The following is a 24,281-nucleotide window of genomic DNA, read 5'->3' as shown; positions in this document are numbered from 1 at the left end:
GGAGCACTCCATCCACCTCTGGGGTCCCCAGGGCAAGAAGGATGTGGACATGCTGGAATGGGTCCAAAGGAGGGTCACAGAAATGATCAGAGAGCTGGAGCAGGTCTCCTGTGAGGACAGGCTGAGAGAGTTGGAGTTGTCCAGCCTTGGGAAGAGAAGGCTCAGGGAAGAACTTATTGCAGCTTTTCAGTACTTAAAGGGGACTTTATAAAAAAGCTTTTTATCAAGGCCTGTAGTGACAGGATAAGGAACAATGGTCTAAACTGAAAGAAGCAGATTTGGATTATTAGGAATAAATTGTTGGCTGTGAGGGCAGTAAGGCACTAGAATAGATTTACCAGAGAAGTTGTGGATGCCCCAAACCCTGGAAGTGTCCAAGATGAAGCTGGATGTCCCTGCCACCTGGAAGGGAGGTTGGAATGGATGACCTTTAAATGTCAAAACCATTCTGTGATTCTATGATTCCATGGGTAGAAGTAGGAATAGAAAAAAAAAAAAAAGGCTGAAATAGGAATAAGGAGAGTAAATTCTAGGAACCATGATCAAGCAAGGAAAATAAATTGGATGTAACAAAAATGAATAACAAAAGAAACCTTAGAAATAATTGGGAACCTTGATTATGAGGTCCAGAGGAAAAGCACTGCTCTTCTGAACAGAAAAATGTAAAAAGGTTTGATAGTCTCTAGATAGAGAGCCCTATATGAGACACCAAGAAATCAAAGACAGCACAACACTGAGAAAGAAAGGAAAGAAGGCTGGAGATGTCAATAATGCCAAAGTACCAAATAACATAATAAAAAATAGTCACAGAGCTCTGCTTTTGGAATCCTTAACTTGCAAACAGAGTATGCAGAGGGTTAAAAACTGAAGACTTGACATGGACTGAGCAAAATAGGAAAATGCTGGGCTTTTTCAAAAGGCACTTCTAGGACCATGCATAAATTACCATCAGAAACAACAATTAATTGTGTGGGATTTCAGTAACTGCATTATTCTGTTGTTGTTCCAGAATTTCTTATCCACAGTGGACTTAATTGTTGACGATTCCACAGCTGAAGCTTGGGAAGACCTGAATAAAGAGAAGACACGACAAAGTTCTTTGTTATTACAGTCGGTAGAAAATTTTTCCTTGCGCCTCCAACCAGTTAATAACACCATTCCTTCTGTCTCTGCAAACTCAGTTCAGCTCCAAGGGGTAGTTGTCAAGGAAAATAACAGCACAGATTATAATAAGGACTTCCGCAGTGCAGGAAACCTCACAGTCAATGTGCTCATTAGTGAAACTGAAATCCAGACTCTAACCCAAAATTCAACCATTGTCAGTGTGATGTACTCAAAACTTGGACATATTTTGCCCCGGAAAACATTTGAATATGTGAACGGTTTATTGATAACAACAACTTTGAGCAGCAACAGAAGCCAGAATTTTGAAGTTAATATGACATTTGCAAAGAAAGACTTGTCTCTAAAGATCCCCAAGTGTGTCTTTTGGAATTTCACACTCAACAATCACAGGGGTGACTGGGATGATCATGGCTGCACACCCACAGAGTTAGAAGATTATGTCATTTGCTCCTGCAATCACTTGACATCATTCTCCATCCTGATGTCACCTGATAGATCCTCCGAGCTAATCTTTGAAAATTATATTTCCTACATTGGCCTGGCCATTTCAATCATGAGCTTGGTGGTCTGCATCATAATTGAATCCTTGGTTTGGAAGTACGTGACAAACAACACGACCTCCTACATGCGCCATGTCTGTATTCTGAACATCGCTACATCCCTGCTGATTGCTGACGTTTGGTTCATTGTCACTGCCTCCATCACTGATCAAAACCAGCAGATGAGCAGAGACATCTGTATCATGGCCACCTTCTTCATCCATTTTTTCTACCTGTGTGTCTTTTTCTGGATGCTGAGCCTGGGCCTCATCCTTTTCTACAGACTGGTGTTCATCTTACACAACACGAGTAAGACTACTCAGAAGGCAGTGGCATTCTGCCTGGGATACGTGTGCCCCTTTGTCATTGCAGTCACCACCATCGCTGTCACACTGCCAAAGAACAGTTACACAAGAAAGGATGTCTGCTGGCTCAACTGGAAGGACAGCAAAGCTCTCCTGGCCTTTGTCATACCTGCCTTGATCATTGTGGCCACGAACTTGTTCATTGCTGCAGTTGTTATAATAAAAATACTGAGGCCAACTATTGGGGATAGGTCAAGCGGGCAGGAGAGGAAATCTCTGTTTCAGATTGGCAAAAGTGTGGCCATCCTGACACCACTGTTAGGCCTCACCTGGGGTTTTGGCCTTGCCACCATCATCAAAAATAGTCATCCAGCTTTCCACATCCTATTTAGTCTGTTCAATGCTTTGCAGGTGAGTTGCATGCATTTTTGTTTCCTCTATCATGATTTAACATAAAAATTTTGTTGCCGTGCTGTGCTTGGTAGGGCATAAGAACACCAGGGCAAAGCTTAAATCTGCCTAACACATCCTTATTCCAAAAGGGCTCTTTGGGAAATCCATTCCAGGAATTCAGCAGTATTTCATATTCCCAGATGCCTTAGCAGATGTGCCATATAGATAAAGCTGGCCTAAAGATAACTCCCTACTTTGCCGGTAGTTTTGGGATCAACTTCCCTGCTGAAGACCAGGAAAACAGCCCTGTTATATTCAGGTGGGCAAACTTGAGCATCCCTGCTTCCATTTATAGTGTAGCTGGAGGCATCATGTTATGCTTTTTTGGATTCCAGTGTAAACCACAAGAAAATCACCGAGATCAGCTGAGAAGTGCTAATGATAAAGAGAAGAACTGACAAAAATACCATTGAGAGTTTTCAGTCAGTATGACTTTTGCGACATATTTAGGTGGTCAGTAGGATCCCAATACAAGGAAATTTCTTAAGGACAATATAGTTATGTGTACTTTCTCTTTAAAGAGAATTCTTAAGATTTGCCATTGTTAAGAATGGCATCAAAACTGTTTTCTTCAAACCAAACTCACAGGCCTTTTTCTTTGAACCTACTAGTTTGCCTGGAGAGCACAGGTCTTCCATACACACACGTCTTCCATACGCACACATTCCTTTTTCCAAATACATTTAGTGCTACCAAACTATCTGTGTCAGTTTGTAGACCAGATCAACACAGAATTTAAATAGACCAGGTCTGGGGAGCTGCCAAGTGAGTAGTCCACTATGTGATATGCAATTAGAAAAATGCCCTCTATCAAAGAATTCAAAGTTTAAATAGTACCATGGAAAATGTTGGAGATACTTATGAGATATTGCAGTTAAAGACTGGTGTCATCAAAATACATGTAATTATCTGTCTCCTAGGGATTATTCATTTTGGTGTTTGGAACTCTCTGGGATAAGAAGGTAAGGATTCCAGCTATTTGTTACATTATGTCAAAATACTGTTGGAATTTGAACAGAATTTCTGTATTTACTGATTGACTATTTTTTTTAACAAATAGATACAAGAAGCCCTGTTGAAGAGGAATTCATCATCCAAATGGAGTTCACAGCAATCAAAGGTTAGAATCTTGACCTAAGATGTATTTCAGTTACTGCTGAGTACTCTAATGTTGTCCAGTGCACTTTAAATTCTGGATTATTTATTAGAATAAGTCAGAGAGGACACTAACAACATAAATAGTATTATATCTCCTTTTAAAAAATTCATTATTTTCACTATAATTGGCAAAAAATGAGAAGGCCATTAGTGGACATTTGCTTTAAATTCCACAAGAAAGAAACCAGAAAATGTAACTGAAACTTTTAGTTAGAAAACAGAATTTTTTTTGGCACTAGTATTTATTCACAACCTGAGAGAAATGCAAGTGACACTTGGGGAATTATTGTTTCAACTCACACTTCTGCATTTATAACACCTTAACAAAAAATGCCAGGATGTGTAAGAAACTTCGAATGGTTTGAGTTGAAATGGAACCTGCAAGATCATCTAGTTCCAACACCCACCTCCCCCTCTTCCCAAGCTGCCAATGGTGCTGGCATCACCATTTTATGACAATAAAGCCTGATTTTATATTGGTATCTGAACAGGGTTTATTCAGAAGAGCCTGTACAGGTATTGCTAAAGAACTAGGAAGCCGACTTAAAAGCAAGGATAATTAAGAAGATGAGAACACAGGCTCAAAGGAATTAAGGAGTCCATTAAGGTTGAACAGTCAGTTCAGAAGAACAGCATTGGATCAAATCACTCCAGTTTCCACAGAAATTGCTGAAATTGGAAACTGCCCTCAGAGATCATCTTGCATCACATTCCCATCAGAGCATGGTCAGCTAGAGCTCAGAGCTGTGTCCAGTTGGGCTGGAGTAGCTCCAATGATGGAGACACCACAAACTCTATGTGCAGCCTTTTCCTGTGTTTGACCACCCTCACAGTGAAAGAGTTTCATCTTAAGTGGGATTTCCCGTATTTCTATTTCCTGTGTTTGACCACCCTCACAGTGAAAGCCTGTTATCCTTCTCAAAGCCTCTTATCCTTCCACTGGGCACCAAGGAGAAAAGTCTGGCTCTGTCTTTACTCTATCCTAATCAGAGACCCCTGAGTATGTCCTGGCATTGGGTTTGTTCCTCCCCAGGAACAGGAGGACTTTGAACTTCCCTTTGCTAAACTTCATAAGATTCTTGTCATTCCATTTCTCCAGCCTGTTGAGGATGGAGAATGAGCAAATAAAGCAATATCAAAGTCTTTGATTAAGTGTTTTATATGTGATTCATTTACCTTCTTTCTCTACCACCTTATGATATAGGTGACAATACACAACACTGCCTAATTACCCCCACCAAAGTATAACTAAATAATGAAGAAGGACCGAACAGAAAAAGATGTGGTTTTCATACCTTTTTTTTGGAAATACATCCCTGGAGGAATCCTGTTAAATTCTCCAACCACTCCAGAACCAAAAATGAAACTTAATTTTAGCAGCAAAAAGCTCCTTCCTTCCTTTGTGTCTGGACTGCAGAGAGTTGTGTTCCAATGCCCTCTAGTGTGTCAAGTTAAATTTGCCTCGGATTATTTCAGGCTTTGGCTGTCAAGAACAATCCCCATTCACATAAATCTTAGCTATTGTGGCTACCTTAATGGCCATACTGGCACAGATAAGAGAACAGGATCCCAAACTGCCTGTTAGGACAGACTGGAGCCTAAGCCATCCCCCCTGGCCAAGAGTTAGAGACAAACAGGTTGTGCCCTGTCGTTTCTTTTAAGGTTGATCACCTCCATCACCACCCAAAAACATGCAAATGTGTGAACTTGATACCTCACAAACATCTAGCTTTGCCTTCTGTGGATTGTTTGCTCATACTAATGAAACAAAGCTTATTGGAGCTTTTTTTTTTTCCCTCCCTAAAATGGGGCTACAAAGAAAGTTCTTTTGACAAAAAGCATTTTTCTCTCTTTCAGTCATCCTCCCTGAACCTTGTGACACCAATGCTTGCTATGAGCTACCCATTTTCAAGAACCTTTAACAACTTATGTGGGAAAACAGGTATGTAACAACAGATCTCCCTTACTGAAGCACAAACAGGATTTGGCCTTCACTCTTGCTCTCAGGGTCTGTTTGTCCCGATATCCATTAATCTATTTGTCTCTCCATGCATCCATAGATTGTTTTTAATCTTCTAATGCAAAGGAACAGCAACAAGTCAATTGTAGCGTAATGCTAGCAGTGAAATTGTCTATCTCTAAAACAATTATTGGATGTTTCACCAATTCTAAACCCCACTAAGTGAGCTTTGTTTTGAGCTTAATGAGATCATGGCACAGTTCATCTGTTGTTCATGTACTCTTCACCACCTTGGGACTGTATTTCTTCAAATGTTCTCTGGCTGTCATTTTGTGGACATCACCATTTTAGTTATGACTTCATCTTGCAAAAAGAAATTCTGGAAATAACATTTAATTTCTAAGTGTCCACTCTTTGTATCCACACATTGTTCAGAGAAGATAGTGACACTTGGGTCTTAGTTTAGAGCCTTGTGGCCATAAGAGGGAGGGAGCTGGGATTCATCTCAGGAGCCTGTGGATGTGTTGTGTTCTAGATCTGTCCCTGTGCTCCAGGAGAAGCACTAAGTGCCTCCATTTGTGTGAGAAAATCATTGCCCTGTGGCATGGTTGGCAATTCAGTTGACACAAGCTGGCTGTGTCACCAAACACACTGAGTTCTGTGGTTGCTGGTATTGCTGTAATCCAGGGCTGCAGGGCAAGGCAGAGCCACCTCAGCCACCAGCACAGGTGTCACTGTCCTTACTTTACAGTGACAATGTCCCAGGCTCTCTGTCCTTGTCTAACCCCTGTGCTTTGTTTTGCAGGCAAATACAGAGTATCTTCTTCTGAGCCATCCACCTCTTCCACTGAAAATACTTCCAAGGCATATTCCTTGCTTAACTGAAGCACTGCCAGTGCTAAATAATGTAACTCTGAAAGGACCTCTTCCAAGACACACACAAAAAGTTCCTGGGAGTCACCAGGAAATGGACTGCTTCTTTTTGACTAAATTGTGCCTTGGTGAATTCTTCTGGAATAATCATTTCTGGTAAATGTGTAAGGCAGGGAAGCTGAGAGAGGAGGAATTTTACAAGGTCTGCCAGTCCCAGAAGAGACAGGAAGGATTTGAAGGCCTTCATGTGCAAGAAAGGACATTGGAAGTGAAGAATTCTCAGCCCTTAAGTGAGTGCTTAGCACTGCGCAGTACTGAGACATGAATTGCAGTGCTTCACACAGTTGTTGTCCAGTGGATTTGGTATTTCCCCATCAACTCTCTGAATGATCCCAAAGGCCTGTGCAGATACACAAATACCTCACAGCTTCTCTCCTGCCCTCGTATTAGAGTCTGGAAAGGCTGTAGTGGTTTCCACTTTCCATTTAAGACTTTCTGGAACTAAAAATTTCCAACTGAGAAGGCCCATTTCAGATCTTCACTTTTGACTTACATAAAATGAAGACCGTGGTGATTCCTGCATGGTCTTCTTTCAGATGGAAAGACTGAAAGCTCCATGTGGCACTTTTTTGAAGAAAACGAAGCTTTATGCCCTTAACAATATTTTTCTTTCCCTTGATGTGTAATGTGGTAAAACAGAGATGGTTGCTGCCCTGTGCCACAGAGGGGACTGCATTTATTTAATGCATAGAAATGTTAAGAATGCAAGGAGTGCCTTGTGTAAAGTCTGTATGTTTGGGTCTTCTCTCAGAGGAGAAACACACTTGAAGGACTCAGAGAATAAGCTCTATAGTGAATATAAATCATCATGTGCCAGGCAGGATGAATGGTTTTATATAAATTATTGCTCTAATACTACATTTGTGGAACCATTTATTTCAAGCCTATACACCTTTAAAGGCAGGACTCCTGTCTTGAGAAGAACCTGAAAAGTATTTATAATGCACACAAATGTTACAAAATTTATTGTACAACATGGTAGAATCATGAAGATTTAGATTTGAGGTCAATATCAAATACTGCAGCCACGTGCTACAGTTCTGTTTGATTGTCAGGGAATCAGGCCTATGTTTGCCAATGGTGAACCTGTTCCTGGAACTTTGAGGTGAATCAGGATGGGAAACTGTTCTCTACAGTTAGAAGCACTTATGATGGCTTGGTATGGGCAAGGTGGTATGGGCAAGAGTTTATGAATTCTGTGTAATAGCTAATTAGAGTAAGTACACCAGCACAGCTCCAGCGAAAGGGAGTGATGCTGTACTGATCTACGTAAGTATCTGTACCCTTCAGAATCCTTGAGCAATTTTTGTAGGAACATTTCCAGAATCTTAATACAGGTGTTTTGGTGTGACTTTTAACAGTGTTTGGAGAGGTTCAACCAGTTATTTAATCTAAATTTGAACCATGGCTGAGAGTGAAGGCATAGGCTCTCAACACTTCTTGTTATGGAATGAAGAAAAAAACTTTCAAAATACACACAAGAAAGGGCGTGTATAAATTTTCATCAGACAGCAGCTCTACATGACACATTTTAACTGCCACATCCCTCAGAAAACAAAAGGATTGCTGCCAAGCTGTTGTCAGAGCTTTTCATCCATATGATGACTGGTTTTCTCCAAATTACATTCATCATTTTTCATTGAAAATGGGTGTCTTATGAACCAGGTTGAAATTTGTGCCCCCTGCAGTTCTTTATCTTCTGGTCATCATGGAAATGAGGACGATAGTTAAGACAATGGTTCCAGCAATTCCACCAATCGACATTCCCAGGATGCTCCCATGGACTTGCCTTGACTGACACCTCTCCCCAGTGAAGAAGAAGGCTTGTCCTGATGGGCACCTGGGAAAACAAAGCCAGATTCAGTGGATCAGGAGCCTTCTCATGCCCTCACCCCAAGGTCCTAACATTTGCTGTCCCAGATGAGCAGTTCCCATTGGAGGGGTTCATGTCACAACATTCCTACCTTGTTAGGAGGCTATTTACACACCCTGGAAGCACCACAGGATGGAGCTTCTTTGCTTTTTGCTGAGAAACCTGCCCTCCTGGCTGCTGGTAGGAACTAGCAACTGTGGTACTGTTTTGTTTCTACTATTCCTTAACAACCTGGTGGCTTAGATCTCTGAGTACTTTTTAGCTGCATTACTTGAAGAAGAAAGCCAGGACAAGGAGGGAGGAGGTCTGTGGTACCTGCAGTTTGCTTTTCCTTTCACATTCACACAGACTCCATCGTTCTGACAAGGGTTTGGGTCACATGGATCTGGCAGATAAGGCAGCTGGTCTTGGATGGGCTCCATGTCCTGGGCTGCTCTCTTCTGCCTTTCAAGAACCAGGCCTTCTGTGAGGGCAGATTGCACAGGTCCAACAGGAACTTCAGTGTTATTGAGGTGAATTATATCTTTAAAAAAAGGAGAAAGACATCAGAATAAGTGAATGATGCTATAGGTAGCATGCCTTAAATCAGGGGCTCACAGGGTGCTTTCTAGACCAGAGGATGCTCCTTGTCCATCTTCCCTTTACAGAGCTCTTGCTACACCACCACAAGTTCTGTGTATTTAAAGCATAAGGTAGAAAATAATATTGAAATTACAGAAGCTAGTTAGGTAAATCTGTGATTTTCTATGAGGCTTTTCTATTTAGAAATGAACACAGTGTGGGGATGGCCTTTAGTATGTTCGATGTTTAGAAATGGACATAGCTACTGGTCAGGGTGCTTAAAGGTGTCCAAAAAGTTCACATTTCAAAACTCACTGCCATTTAGATCCCTCTTAACTCACAATCACTTTAGTCAACCTCACCCACCTGACACTAGTCCTATTTCAGAGTCCCATCAAAGAAATGCTTTTTAAAGTTTATCCCCATTAGAAGAGATCTTGGAGACAGGTGTCAAGAGTTATTTGAAAGTATGACAATAGAAAGAATCACCAGTTTTGTAAGGAGAGTCAGGAAAGGGGTCCTTACCATTAAATTCTGCAAAAATAATAAGGTCATCATTTTTCAGGAAGCTTCTCCTTCTCAGCTGGCTGTGAGATATGAAGTTACTCCACCCCCAGGCTATGCTTCTGTTGCAATTGCACGACTCATCAAACCTTCCAGCAATTGATGGTTTATCCCATATTATACCTCCATTATCTGCAAAGGGAAAATGAGAACCACAAAGTTGTGCAGCTCAAAGTACGACATGACTTTTTCCTGCATTACTGTGTTAAAGGTGATTTATGCTATAAAATCAAGTTCAGGACTGAAATTCCCAAATAAATCCCAGAGGACTGACAAACTAAAGGCACCAAGTGATCTTCAGGTTAGGTCTGTATGAGGATTCTTAGTCTATGTGAGGCCACTGAAATTCCACAGCTTCTCTTTCACTGAGAACTAATCAAATACAAATTCCCTCCTCACTGTTACCAGCTAGGAGTTCCCTCCTGAGTAAGGACACTCCCGGACCAGTTTGTAGGTACCTATAGTTTAGAATTTAGCTGATTTTTGTCATTACTGTGATTTTGTTAAACATATTCATATTTAGGCTTTAAAAGCTCCTACTGAAAAAGTATGTACTTAAATTCCACTAGAAAAAAGTAGAAAGTGATGAAGATTCATGTGTAGTATTTTATACTGTACCAAACTCAGTTTTGTCCCATTATTCTTATTTCTATAATAGAATCACAGAAAAGTTTGGATTGGAAGGTACCTAAAAGATCACATCGTTCCAACCCCTGCCATGGGCAGGGACATCTTCCACTAAAAGCTCCAAGTCCCATCCAGCCTGTCCTTGGACACTTCCAGGGATGGGGCATCCACAGTTTTTCTGGGCAGCCTGTTCCAGTGCCTCACCATCCTCACTGTAAAGAATTTCTTCCTAATATCCAATCTAAACCTGCTCTCTTTCAGTTTGAAGAAAATTCCCTTTTGTCCTGGCACTCTGTTCTTTTGTAAATTGTCTCTCTCCATTTTTCTTGCAGGCTCCCTTCAGGTACTGGAAAGCCACAACTAGGTCTCCCTGATTGTTCAGCTTTCTCTTCCCCAGGCTGAACAATTCTGAATTAACACATCCATGAGAAAGAGTGAATGTTGTGCATTCAGACCATGTAGGCTGAGGTTCCCTGAGTGTGTTGAAGTTGACTGAGCCTCCAAAATGCAGTTTTAACTTAAATTACCGTTTAGTGACAGAATACTGCACCCTGCTGTCATTCCATCAACCTGTGGTGATATGTCATCTATCACAATGGACAAACCACAGGTAGAAAGAGAATTGCCAGCTCTTGGGAAGAATCTATATTTAGAGTCAAGCTCAGATATCCCAGGGGTTGTTCATAATAACATCAACTTTATATATGTCACTTTTCATGTTATATAATCTTTCACAGGCAGGAATTCTGAGTCACACACAGGGAAGATATACACAGGAAAGTGTCTTAAATTGGGAAATATGGCAAAAGTTTCTCAGCTCTGAGTCCTACACTCAGTCCTCTTACTCAGATTCCTTGGCTGTCACTGTCAACATTCCTCCAGGCAGACACCCTTACCTGAGTTAACATGGTCCTTGCTTGTGGTGAAGCTTTTGCTCGAGGACATCCTTTTCAGGACGTCGGGGTCCTGGTCCAGCACTGTGAGTGTGGCCTGGCGGTTCAGAGCTGGCCACTCCAGAACTGCATCGTTCTCTCCACTGCACAGGTGGAAGGCAACACGAGCATAGCCACTGTTTTGGTAGTTGGGCAACACGCTGATGCCAAACCCATAGCCCTCAGGGCTGTAAAACCGGGGGCTTTCAACTACGCTGATGGATGAGTTCTCAAGGATTTTGCTGAAGTTGCGAATGACCCACACAGCTGTGGGACAGGGAGTCTCTGTCAGAGTCACATCATCAATAGCAATCCCACCCAGTGAAGAGCTGGGGTTGCCCTTCAGTCCTTGGAAGAGGTAACGGAACTTCTTCTGAGCATTGAGGGTTATGTGGGCAATTTTCCAGTTGGAGTCAGTGTCCGCTTTGGTAAAAGGAAAGAAAAACATTGCCATCAGTGGGATAAGAGGTATTATGAAGCAACTTGCCCCTAACCATCCATCCCAGATGGATTTTTAGACAACTGGACCCCTCACAGAGTCCTGAAGGCCAGAAATCTTAAGTTGATATTGTGACTATAATATATCCACATTGTTTTGTCATCTAAATGCTTTGGACATGTTGTACAAGGAATTCTTCACCTGTTAGGGAACGACAGCCTCCAGTACAAAGGACAACAGCCTAAGGGCTAAGATTAAACAAGAGATGTGAATCAATGACCCAATGTGTTCCTGACACTTTTTCATGGATTTATCCTTCACTGTAAACTGCTGCAGCCTCATGTAGGCAGGTTATGATAGGTCTTGTGTTTTGACCACATAAATCACATGGAGCTCCAGTGGCTGAGTTTGTCCTATTTAGCAAATAATCCAAAGTAGGAATCCAGTTCACATTTCCAAAACTGCATATGCTTTTATATTCCCAACTATCTAAAAATCAGTCTGGGGTTCTTATTGCCTGCAGAGGAGCACAGGTATTTTACACCTGAACAGCCCACTCTTAGATCATATAGCAGCCAGTGGAGACACAGTCAGCTGCTCTCCAGCATGGCCTAGGGTCTCTCTCAATCACTGAGTGCAACATAATATTAGGAATGTTGTGACTTCTGCTGTGAAGCACCAAAATTACATTATTACAACCTATAATTTCTCTGCTAAATGTGTTCATGTAATACCAAAATTCTTAGCTGTATTGCAAAATATTCTGGTAACTTTGGGAAAATCCTTTGGCTTCTGAACCAGTCTTCTGCGTTCATCGGCACAGTAAGACAACTTCTCCTCTCTACTCAAATATTAATCTTATTTCCAGAATTACCTTGAAAGGTTTGAATTTTCCTCATCTTACGAATGTTCCCAGTACCATCATCCTCTTTCAGCCAGATGATCAATTTGTCAGAAGGGCTTCCTGTGGTCCTATAGAAGAACTGGAGGCACTGCTGAGTTCTCTTTGGATAAAGGATTCGGGACTCTAGGATTGCCACCTCATCTGCCTGGCCAGAGTTGGTGTTGAAGTACATGAAGTAGCCAGCATCTGGGAATAAAGGGTAGTCTGTCACTGCCTGTTTTACACATTTCCTGCAAAGCTGCATGGTGTAAATTCATAATTTCATCTGCACTCTTTTAGTAAACAGAAGAGTAGTACTTAACATGAACAATAAAGGCAGTGACACATGACAACCATCCAAGACAGACTGGGATAAGAACAGGAGTAGCAGTTCAGCATGTGTATGGAATTCACTGCTGTCAGCTCATGTCAGTTTTGCATTAGTTTGTCTAATTGGAATTTGGATTACTCAGGAATGTCAGAGATATATGAAGCAGAGAAATCAGTGTTTACCACAAGCAATTAGAAGATACATTTTTTTTTCACTTGATTTATACTGAAGATAATCTAAAAATGAGATCTTAGAGGTCATGTGCTATATTACCTTGTAAAGAGTAAGATAATTTCTTATGAGCAATAAGGATAATAAACAGGGGTTGGACACAAAACACTGTCCTGATCTTGAACATGCAGAAGGTCTTTTTTTACAGCTTGCCCAAACAATTCAAAACTCAATGACTGACCATAAGAAAATTACTTAAGAATTCCTGCTCCTCTATTTTTGAAGTGTTCTTTACTTTAGTTTTGAAGTGTCTACTTTTATCCTTATATTTACAAGGATTCACCATTTGCATCCCTATCATATCTTGGAATCACACAAAGTTGTCACGTCTTATCTATATTGTGTTGCTTTTTAGTTATTTAATTTAGTCAATGATTAAACAAATAAGTTAATTTTTTTTAGCTGTTGTGTGAAAGTTCCATGGACTCTTGTCCAAGAAAACATATCTTAGAATCACCATCTTAGGATGGTTTGAGTTGGAAAGAACAAGATCGTCTTGTTCCAACAGTTATACCTGCAGCTGCATAAAGGCAGTGCAGCTTCCTGCAGGCTTAGTGAAGGGTCTTGAGCTGTTTGTCAGGTTCCTCTAACCAGGCAGGGAATATCTTCATTCCCTTCCACATGGTAGTTGCAGTCTTTGCAACTTTCTTCTATTTCCAGAACTAGAATTCCACAAGCTTTACTTCACATTTGCATTGCAAACACAACATTTATGAGTGGCTACAAGTGTTTAATTCTTATAATGAAGTGATATAACTCTTACACAGACTTTGGAACTTGCAGTAAATTGCTTTCCTGGTTATATTTAAAAGACCTCTAGGTAAGATTGTTCTTTGTCTCCTTCAATATTGCTGGTGTGGAGAACATTCCACTACATTGAAAAAGTTTAGTGTCCAGAGTCTTTACAAACTTCTCTGAACCCATCATTGTCATCAACGCTGGAGAGAACTCAGCTCAGAAAGTGCTTTGTTCCTTTCTTTTACCTCTACAGCGCCCAGAAAGTGTGTGGTCCTCCTGCCCCATCACACTGCCCTGTTGGTGGACCCAGTCTTGATCATGCTTGGTGCCCTGGATCATACCACAGATGTTTTCAAGCTCAAAAGAACACTGGTCCAAAAAGGTGTGAGTTGAAGCTGAAAAAAAATACACATATGGTCACCTCAGAGTGAGCTACTAGCTCATAAAAATTTCTTTTTAATTTTGGGGGGTTTGTTTATGGTAGTATAACCATCTTGTAGAGAAGACAGCCCTCACGTTAGCAGATGTGAGCCCAATGACTCAAAAGAGGAAATTGATTCCTGGAGGGATTCCTTGGATAAAGACAACAATCTTTCACCTCTTTGCAGAAGGTTAATAAGCCCCATGGTGCAGTGACAGATGGTGACTGTCTTGGTGCCTCTTTGACAGCCTTGGTGTATTTAACCATTCTTCAGCTGAGGTTATTGTTCTTCATAACAGTTCTCTTATTGATTAACTTGAGCTCTGGCCTTCCACTCCAAGCAAAGTCCACCCAGTTACCTTTGGCTGGTTCAGCTGAGTTTGCCTTCAAGGTGATGCTTCTGCTGGCAGCACCAAGGGGACAATAACTTCTCGTGAACAACTGTGATCAGTGATAACATCTTCAACCAGCTCAGCAAACACCTAGGCAGTGTGGGACTCTAGACCCAGCCAATCTCAGGTGCAAAATAATCTGATTAAGTCCAAATGTCAGTAAAAGAGGACAAAGTACAGTTGCATTCACCTCAAAAAAGGACAACAAGGCTGCCCACACACCACAGGCAAAACATGACCACATGTCTGAACTGCTGGGAGCAGCATGGAAGAAAAAGTGTGGATGGTTTGACTTTCCTTGGCTAATCTTTCCTAAAATACTGACAGTGAGAAAAGCCAAAAAGGGTTGAGAAGGGAACAAACTGATTGTATTTATCTGGACATCACAGGTCCTGTCCCATACCTCTTCAAGCACATTTGAGAAGAGTTTTTGTGAGTTTAGAGAAATAAGGGAGGTGAACCAGCCTGGCTCAAGTATAACCAAGGAAATTGTTTGCCATGGTTAAATTCTGACTTACTGCAGTTGTACATGCGATTCAGTCTTTCCAGGTCAATGGCACTGAGGTCTAGACGTTGTCCAATTATGTCATCAAACGCTGGTATCTTTGCTGTGATGGTGGGGACACTTTCATTTTTGTTAAATGAAAGTGGTTCATAGTGCATCAGTGATTCGTAGTCATAGGGGGTGTTCAGATCAGTGATGTAGGTGTCATCATACTTTGCAAAATTGTGCTCTTTGCCTGGTAAAAGAACAGAAGAGTGCTTCCTTTTTAGAGAAAATGGAAAGGAAATGGCATTACCATGTCCCCTTCAATACAGTTTTCTAAGGCACAAATTATATACTCCAAAGCAATTATTTCACAACCAAATATTAAAACTTAGCAAGATTTGTGTTTGTCATTTGGACAACAAAGCAGTGCCTTTGGATTGCAATTCTGTGCTCTACCAATTGACTTCAGTAAATTCAAAAATGAATATCAGTGAGCTGTAAAGAATGGGATACATGGGAGGTTAGATTATAATTAATAGGAGTGGTGTAATAGTAATGATCCTGAAGGATTCGTTTTAAGGATTAAAGTACTCCATTCCAGAATCTGTGAATATTGATGCAAATATTTCCCAAGTATTAGATCATATATGAAGAAGAAGAGGCCCTGAAACTCATAAAGGAAACAAATATGACAGCCTGGAAGTGTCTTCAGGTTCTGTTCTTCTTTGAAATAAATAATGCCCTAGCAATCTCTGGAGAAATAAGAAAGATATTTTTACCCTAGATTTACAATACTGATATGATATTTCTATTGAAATGGCTTTTGTAAACATGTTTCACATGGTTTCTTGGTGAAGTAATTTGTACTTAGAGAAAGTTTTTCATTATGAAGGTGTCTGCTAGGGCAAAGAGAGGGAGCCATTTCACATGCTTTGGTATAGAAGTAAAAAGAGCGTGCCAGCATTTACAATTGCAAATAATGCTTTCAGCATATTTGGCATTCTTTTTCAAAGACAAAATAGCACATGACTGTGCTGGTGGGTAATTACACTTTCTCTGCTTAACAGCTGCCCTCCCCTTCTGCAAATCACAAAGGTCTTCAGTTCAAGGCTTGAGATTATGTAAGAGCTTAGAATTGTTTTCTTACAGAGACTTGAATTGCACCCGTTATCAAAATTTTTTAAAACCCCTCTTCTAGTCACTTCTTTTCAAATATATCATTGCTATGTAATACAGAATCAGATCTCACAGGGGACAACAGGAAAAACTGTCTAGGGATCCGGGGGACTGTGACGAGTTTGCTGAAACTCATAAAGCTCCTGAATATGGTCATACTAAACCTGAAGGCAAGAACCTGCAGACACACCTGAGTAGGAGGGAGCAGGACAGAGCCTTATTTTATATTTCTCATCCGATCTAATAATTTTAAGGGTTTTTTCCTGTGCAAAGTGAATATTTTCAGTTTCAGGAAAGCCTGAATCTGAATATAAAAACCTTTCAGATTTTGAAAGGATCTTTGCCTACAGAAGAGCTACCTCAAAACTCATAATCTAAATAAGTTTACAATTTGCATTACATGATTAAAGGAAACAGATTCATAGACAGGAAGTAATTAGGTTAAAATAAGTCTTAGTAATTACTTTAAAATAAATCCAAGAACCAAGGGGAAATAAAAGTCCTGATTTCCAAGCAGGACTCTCCATTCTGACCTTAAACAATGTCCAGGTTTGACTAGAAAAATTGCACCAAAATTTCTTAATATACAGTGGTCTCAGGTGTTGCCCACTGAAATTTTCTAAATTTTCTAAAATTCTATCCTTAGGAAGGTCTCTTTAAATCTAGAAGTGAAAATGGGATATTGATAAATCTACACTTTGCAAAAAGTGTAATTTGAACAGCAAAAATCTAACTTGAATGTTAAAACCCACCTGCAATAATTTCATCCCACCAGATATTCACGTAGTCATCCCGGTCCATCCTTGACTGCTCATGGTAAAATCCTAAAGCGTGCAGGATCTCATGTTCCACAATTGCTCTGTAGTCACACCTTGACCCAATTGAGAGGTTCTGTCCAGTCTGTAGGTCCCCCACCATGGACCAACACCTGAGAAAAAGGGAGAGCTTACTCTCTGTCCAGTAGTTTTCTTCTCTGTGTTTAACTTTTCAATCTGCTCACTGGATTTAGAGTAAGATTGTAAAAGTTTTTAATATGGAAGGAGTCACATAAATCATTATTTGGATGCTGACCATGTACCTTGATACCCTAAAAATACTCTAGCCTGAAAGCAGACTAGCCCCCAGAAACTATCACTTCATTATTTATCCTCTCTGGCAGGGAAGATCACCCTGCATTTTGGAAAGCCACAGAAGTTTCGTCCTGCATCAGCTGCCATTTGGCTAAGAAACATGAAACACAGAACCTACATGAAAACAGTAAATTCATTGAAACAGGCTGAACATTTTTGCCATAACTTGGGCTAGAAAAAGGACTCAGGAGTATTTAGAACAGCAACATTTAGTCTTTTTTAACAGCAACCATACTTTTCATTGGCCAGAGGTATGAAAGTACATTTCTAGTATTAAGATCTTCAGCATTGACTTGTCAAAAATCATGGTGCTTGTAAACTTGTAAGAGAAGTGTCATAGGACACTCAATGAAGAGCTGAAGGCAGAAACATGAACTTTTGGGAAGACAAGAAGTATTCATAGCTGATACAGTGCGAAGATTTTTGTGCATTTCTACATTTTCTTTCATAACATACTTAGATGTAGGAAATAAATCCTTTCAGTTCTTGAAAACTTGAATCTCTGTGCATAAAACACTTTCAGATTTTGAGAGACTATTCTTTAAAGAGCCATGTCCAACCAATAGAAATATTAGAATAGATTGTCTTTCCATTGTCTTTTTTGTTTTTGTTTTTCTTTCTTTTTTTTTTTTTTTTTTTTTTGTTTTTTTTCCAAAAAATTTAAATCCTCAAGTTCTTTGTTATCTAGCACTGTGCTTGGCCAGATTAGGTTTTGATTTGCACTTTGGTTTTTGCCTCCCTTTATTTTTGAGTGTTTTTTTTGTACAAGATGATGTTCAAGCAGTTTAAGTTTCATTGATTAAATTAACGCAGATTTATTTTTTTAAACAAATTTGCCCAGGAACCAGACTCACCTCATAGGCTTTTGATAGTCTCAAGGAGTTCTGTCTCCTTGAGACTATCATGAAGGCAAGACTTAAGGTTAGTGTCCTTTTCTGAGCATGAATATTAAAAAAAATTTTCTTTTTCTTTTTTTTTTTTTTTTTTTTTTTTTTTTTTTTTTTTTTTTTTTTTTTTTTGGTCTGTCTTCCAAAAAATTCCAGACTTAAATTCTAGCTATTTACATTCTTGGTAAGTTAAAAGGATGTACATGGAGGTCTTCATCAAAATGGAAAACAACCCTAGATGGAATAGTGGATGTAGCTGATGAAAACCCAGTGAGGCTGGGTTTCACCTTCAGAACTCATCCTCCAAACAATAGTCAGCAGAGGGAGCAGCTGCTTGCAAGCTTTTTGTCTAAGAATCTGATTTGTTTTCCTGGTGGCCTCTTTTTCTCTGCTGACAGCAAACCTTTAGACTGCTGCAGTCAAATGGAATGAGTTCCTAGCTGAATCTACATGGCAAAACTAAACAGAAATTGCTATTATCCTTACCCATCTTGCTTGCTAAAGAAAATGTAGGTTCTTTCTCCTTCATAAGGCTTGAAATCAATGCAGGACTTCAGGCGGAACATTTCAAATGCCTGGAGAATGACCGCTTTGGCATTCAGTTCTGGAAAACAAGGACAGAACCTTTCATACATTGCAGTTTGTTCATCTTGGAGACATCAGATAGGTACAGATACACATGTGGAACCAAAGGAAAAATGATTGAAAAGAGAAACTATTGAATTTGATTAAATTGTGGTTTGCTATGTTAGCTGTAGAAGAAAGAAAAATAATTTTGATATAAACAAGACTACAATAACTAGTTATTAGTGAAGTTTAATATTTTTAATTTGAAACAGTTCTGGAAAAGGCAAATTTTTTATCACAGTGACTGTAGTTCAAATAAGGATTGGAGATAAAATCTGAATAAAGTGTCTGCATTACCTAGGTCATCACCCAGAATATAGGGAATGGGGAACTTCCATCTGTAGGTCTCATTTCTTAAGGCATTTCGCTGATTTTTCTGAAAAGAGAATTAACAGCTGGTGATGTATCTACTGTAGGGAGATGAGCTGATTTGTAGCAAAAATTCAATAAAGACAAGTGACAGAAAGCTTTTAATTACTTACAGGGAGCAAGATATCACCCTGAAAGAGGTCCAGTCCAGCAGCTGAAATGGAATTTAATCAAAGATGGTGTCAATGAATTTCAAAAATATTTCATTTCATAAACCACATTGAACCTGCTTATACAAAGTTAATGTCCTTGGGCATCTACACAAAATAAACAAGGACCAGCCTCTGTACACTGAGTTACAGGTAATAATAAAAGTAACAGAAGTTTCTAGTTTCAACTCAATATTTACTTCATGGCAAAGTCTTCTTGGCAGCGGTGGCACAATTATCCATGGTCACCTTTGATGAGCTCTGCTTGCTCTCAGGCAGTGACAAGAGTCACACAATGGGACAGCGATCAATAAGCATCTAAGCTGTTTTCCATGTTTGCAAAGCTTTATAAAAATCATATAGAGATGGACAGAAAATGCAGTTGGCACTGCAGAGTCCTTCTGAATCATAGAGTGCTTTTCTGCCTTAGCACCACAGGTCTGTCCAAAATTCAGAAACAAAAGGTATCTGCATCCCTTGTTCACAAAGAGTTACAGTCCTGGAAATATTCAGGTGTCACAGAGAGTTCTGAGCTCACTTGATTTTAATTCTCCTGTTACCATGATCCACCTGACCATCAGTCTCCTTTACAACACTGAAAATTCAGCATTATGCTCGCAACTCTTCAGATCTCATGAGAATTTAGGTGTGAACTCACCCAAGTTGATTTGGGGAATGTCTTTGAATATCTCACCAGCTCCAGCATCTGCAAGACAGCCAAAACATAAAGTGTTCGGATGTGGTGGCTCACAGCAAGTAGAAGGAAATGCTTCAAAACTCAAACCAGCTCACACAGCACTTACCAGCTTCACTGGAGAGCTGTCCCACCTGGAGGAGAATAGAATACAACCAGTATAAGGTATGAGATGCCTCTGGACTGATAGGAGCCTGTAGAAATCAGGTTTTACTTACAGAGACTGGAGAACCATAGACAGAACACAGCAGAAGCGTCAGGCTGAGTGGGAAGATGCTGGAGCCCATTTTTGCAGTGGGAACAGAAGATGGTCTCTCTCATCTCTGGCACTATATAGGGCACGTTGCTGAGCTTTCCATGGAGCATCAGCCAATGAGCATCAGCCAATGAGCATCAGACTTTCCACCTTTGAGACATGGTTATAACAGTTAGATTTCCTCCTGGATGGCACCTGATGGCATTGCTCTTATCAGCTACCTAAGTCCACTTGGAGGAACATTGCAGAGAGGAATGTGGTAACTTCATGTCTTCAGTGCAGCTGGTGAAAGACCCACCCAGGCTTCACATAACAACTTCTCCCTCTGGCCCAAAGTTGCTGACTCCTTCCCCTGTGTTTGTTACCTGTCAGCATTATCATCTTGACTGCACAGGAGAAAAGCCACACTCTTAAGCAGAATTATTCCAGGTTTATAGCACTCCAGTGCCATTAGAATTTGGCCCAGTGCTGGTTTCAATTAATAATTAACACCACATTGTAAAGATTAGATGTAAGAGAGATATGATTATGAATCCCCTGACAGTGTCTTTCCTCAGATGATCCCACCCCAAATCTGATGCTCCGTGCACAACCTGCCACTCTCTGCCTCCAGAGCAGTCACTTAGTAATCCTTGGCCTTCCAGGTGGGTTTCACAGATCACAAACTCTTGTCCTGAATCTTGCTATCTTCTTTCTCAGGGACATGGGTCAGGAAGGGCTCTATAAATCCCTAGTTTGCTGTGCATCAGTATTCCTACAGATCCCATATGCCTTGGAGTGCTTGAGTGCCTTTAGCTTAGGCATGGAATCCTGCTCCTCCATTTCACATCTGAAATTACAAATCATGGATGTGAGGATGTTCACTTCTATGTTCAGCAATTAGGTAGAAAAGGGCTTGTGCCATGACACCACTACCCAAGTGTCATGGCACAAGGCAGAGAGCTTGAGTAAGTAGGTTTTGAGCAGGAAATGGGTCTGTCCTAGAAAGAAGTCAGTCCTTCAAGCTAAGCAACATATTTTTCTCTAAACAAAACAAAGTAGGAATCTATTCACAAGAGATAACACAGCAGAAGAAAAAGTACAGAGATCTTTTCTTGTTTAGAGAAGAAGGACTTCAGAACACTAATCCTTCACCTATCATAAATGAATGTTCTTCAACACTTTATTTTAGGAAGGATTGTTGCTGACACCTAACCTGAACAGGACATACTACTAGCAAAATAAGCATGTCTCAAGATACAGCATGTCAAGACTGTTTTCAGAGGCAAGCAAAGAGAGTCCAAACACAGCACCAAGGCCATACTTCCAGATGTTTTGCAGTGGATGTGAGAAAGGAAGCAAAAAAAAATGAAGCAAAAGCAGAGCTGTCTGAAAACCACTTGGTTTTTACTACCCTTAACTTTAAAATAACTCAAGAACCTAAAGCAGATGTCTGACAATAAGTCATTCTGAAGGCACACATTTGTTTTCATAGATATATATATAGGGGGTCTCTTGGATGACTTTTAGGCACAGCGCTAGGCTCTAAGGTCTCCCTGGAACCTTCTCTTCTCCAGGCTGGACAGCCCCAGCTCTCAGCCTGTCTCCATAGCAGAGGGACTCCAGCACCAGTTTCATTTTGTCCTCCCTGGAGGGCAGTGCATGCACATTATTCCATTGGCTGCAGTTCTGTGAAAAACTTGGTGATGGGAAAAGCTGCTGCTCTTCCACTCTGGGAAGTACAGCAGGTCTCTTACAGCCTTTTGGTCTCTTACTCCACATTGCATGAAGTGCCCAAAAATACTGTGCATCAGTATTCCCAGACCCAAGGGCAGATCCAACCTGGATTCCTAGACAGAGGCACTACCTGGTGTCACTAAATGCAGATAATACCCTTTGTTAATCTGCTTGTATTGGTTTTAACTCCACTGCAACACAGAAAAACTCAGACACAGAAATGTGCCTGAAATTTATGCCCTTCGTAAAAGCAAGAACAAAAACAAGTGTCTCCTGAGCTGGAAAAAATGTCATATCAAAGTGGCACCAACCACATTTTTAATAAAAAAATTACCCATCACCTTCCCAATTTTTACGTAAGTCTGTTTACCATTGCAGGGCTTGAAATCAACACAAGATTGAACTTGTCAAATGCCTCCAGGTTAACACCTTCAGCATTCAGATCTGAAATACACAGCAGAGGATAACAACAGCAGTTGCTCTGCTTTTAAAGTATCATAAATACCTATAATTCTAGATAGAAAAAATGAATAAGTGTACATTAAAAATAGGAGCCTATATAAAAATATCAGCCTGGATGAAAGAGCAGAAGGCAATTAGCAAAATACCCTGTAGTGGAGTAAGTTTGGCAAAGGTCATAGAGAGATAATCTTTCATTAAATACACCGAGAGTGGTGAGACAAAAAGGCTTTTGGACATTCAAGGCATTGTCCAGGTACCACTGGAAAATTTTATTGCATGTTATAATGTAATCTCAAATGTTGTCAAGTTGGAGCAGAGGACCACTGAAACCAGATCGAGGACAGATACAAAATTGATTTTATAAGCAATTTAATATTTATTTTTAGACCTGTACAATTCAAAACTTACAATAGTGTCTAAAATCAGATGGCAAAAAAGATTAAAAAAAAGATAAAATCTTGACCTACATTACTTAGAAAATATCTATATAAACTCTTGGCCTGTAATGAGCTCAGACTGGTAGAAAGAGAAAGGACAAAAAGAATAGAGCAGATCAATATGAAAGTTTTTCACTATACAATTCCCTGACTGGATTACTCATCTCAATGCCCTGGCGATGCTTTACACAGGGCAAACCCCACTCTGAGCGAGAATCATTGGTGACAAAGAGACAGAAGAACCCAGATCCTGAAGCCTGACACTGATCAAACAGGGATCACTCTCAAAATCACAACACTCTCCACCACACAAAAACATCTCTGCTGTTTGTGACACCCAGCACAGCCCCACCTGAACCAACATTCAAATAGTCAAGAGTGACTCTGGCCCCGGGTAAGGGGATACCCAGCACATTTACATCCCTGCACCTGCCCTGCTGCCCAGAGCAGTGCCACCAAAATCCCCCCAGCAGCAGCAGCAGCAGCAGCAGCAGCAGCAGCAGCAGCAGCAGCAGCAGCAGCAGCAGCAGCAGCAGCTCTATAAAGCTGCTCTTGCCATCCCTGACACTCCACCAGCAGCAGCCACTGACCTGCCTCAGGCTCTGCTGCCACAGCCCCCTTGGCCAGCACAGCTCTGCTCCCCAGCTCACACCATGGAAGCTTGTCACCCTCCACAGCAATCCAATGTCACTTCATTTCGGGTCTTAACTGTGACCATCATCACCCTGGAGGCATTTCCTGGCATGTGGATAAATGCTTTCATTGTTTGTGTGCTTTGCATTGCCTGGGTCCAAAAGAAAACTCTGAACTCTAATGAGAAGATCTTGCTGCTGCTGGCATGCTCCAGGATTTCCTATTTGTGCTTTGCATGGGTATCCCACTTCTTTTCACTAATTTATCCCAATTTCCTTCATGTTCACCCCATAGTTCAATTAATTGCAACATTTCAAACCTTTTTTAATTATTCCAACTTGTGGGTCTCAGCCTGTCTTTGTGGTTTCTACTGCATAAAAATTGCCAATTTCAGGAACAGCTTCTTCATCTACCTGAAAGGAAAAATTGACAGGATGGTGCCCTGGCTCTTGTTGGGGTCAGAGATCTTAGCCTTGGCTATGGGCATTGTTATCTATGACCTCATTGAAACTGCACAGTGGGAAAACCACACTTTCTCCAGCCAAGAAAATTTCTGGGAAGCAAGAATCAAAATGGATAAACATTTTTTCTCCTCTTATTTTCTTGCTGGATTTGGATATGCTGCTTCATTCATGGTTGTCATCTTTTCTGCTGTTTGCCTTCTCTTTTCCCTCTGGAGACACAAGCGCAGGATGCAGACAAACTCCATGAAGGACCTCAGCATGGATGCCCACATCAGAGCCATGAAATCTATCCTCTCCTTCTTAGTCATGTACAGCATCAACTTTGT

The 24,281-nt window shown here is 40.6% G+C and overlaps 3 protein-coding genes across 4 annotated transcripts in view; 2 read left to right on the top strand and 1 right to left on the bottom strand.

The window, feature by feature from the left end:
* The window catches only part of ADGRF5 (adhesion G protein-coupled receptor F5), a 41,189-nt gene extending 33,858 nt beyond the window's left edge, over positions 1 to 7,331 (top strand). For both annotated transcript variants that reach the window (XM_041420149.1, XM_041420139.1), the window contains 5 exons: positions 1,010 to 2,380; positions 3,343 to 3,384; positions 3,483 to 3,542; positions 5,438 to 5,522; positions 6,346 to 7,331. In XM_041420149.1, coding sequence (XP_041276083.1) covers positions 1,010 to 2,380; positions 3,343 to 3,384; positions 3,483 to 3,542; positions 5,438 to 5,522; positions 6,346 to 6,425 — 1,638 coding nt within the window. In that variant the 3' untranslated portion in view covers positions 6,426 to 7,331. The remainder of the gene's footprint in view (positions 1 to 1,009; positions 2,381 to 3,342; positions 3,385 to 3,482; positions 3,543 to 5,437; positions 5,523 to 6,345) is intronic.
* A 138-nt stretch (positions 7,332 to 7,469) lies between these two features.
* MEP1A (meprin A subunit alpha) lies at positions 7,470 to 20,274 on the bottom strand. Its single transcript, XM_041420163.1, has 14 exons — positions 20,206 to 20,274; positions 20,097 to 20,121; positions 19,952 to 19,999; positions 19,258 to 19,298; positions 19,073 to 19,151; positions 18,635 to 18,752; positions 16,884 to 17,059; positions 14,984 to 15,205; positions 13,898 to 14,047; positions 12,344 to 12,559; positions 10,995 to 11,453; positions 9,433 to 9,603; positions 8,662 to 8,869; positions 7,470 to 8,313 (listed from the first exon to the last, which is right to left on the bottom strand). Exons 1-14 carry the CDS (start codon positions 20,272 to 20,274, stop codon positions 8,166 to 8,168), a joined length of 2,130 nt encoding a protein of 709 aa, XP_041276097.1. The 3' UTR covers positions 7,470 to 8,165.
* Positions 20,275 to 23,511: 3,237 nt separating this feature from the next.
* Positions 23,512 to 24,279, top strand: LOC121345271 (taste receptor type 2 member 9-like; the record flags this gene model as incomplete). The annotated part of the gene is made up of 1 exon (XM_041421979.1): positions 23,512 to 24,279. A coding segment is annotated over exon 1 (768 nt), but the record flags the coding sequence as incomplete, so codon positions are not given.
* Positions 24,280 to 24,281: the final 2 nt, after the last annotated feature.

This window comes from Onychostruthus taczanowskii, unplaced genomic scaffold, assembly GCF_017590055.1.
Source record: "Onychostruthus taczanowskii isolate IOZ18803 unplaced genomic scaffold, ASM1759005v1 scaffold11, whole genome shotgun sequence".
In the NCBI taxonomy this organism is placed as follows: domain Eukaryota; kingdom Metazoa; phylum Chordata; class Aves; order Passeriformes; family Passeridae; genus Onychostruthus; species Onychostruthus taczanowskii.
The sequence above is the reverse complement of the archived record's forward strand: the minus strand, read 5'-3'. Positions and strand labels throughout refer to the sequence as shown.

What these genes read in the sequence shown, in the direction of transcription:
- MEP1A (XM_041420163.1), bottom strand. Translation starts at nt 20,274, where the DNA reads ATGGGCTCCAGCATCTTCCCACTCAGCCTGACGCTTCTGCTGTGTTCT. An exon ending in TCTATGGTTCTCCAGTCTCT is followed by an intron (nt 20,122 to 20,205) that starts GTAAGTAAAACC and finishes ATTCTCCTCCAG; the next exon opens with GTGGGACAGCTCTCCAGTGA. An exon ending in ACAGCTCTCCAGTGAAGCTG is followed by an intron (nt 20,000 to 20,096) that starts GTAAGTGCTGTG and finishes GCTGTCTTGCAG; the next exon opens with ATGCTGGAGCTGGTGAGATA.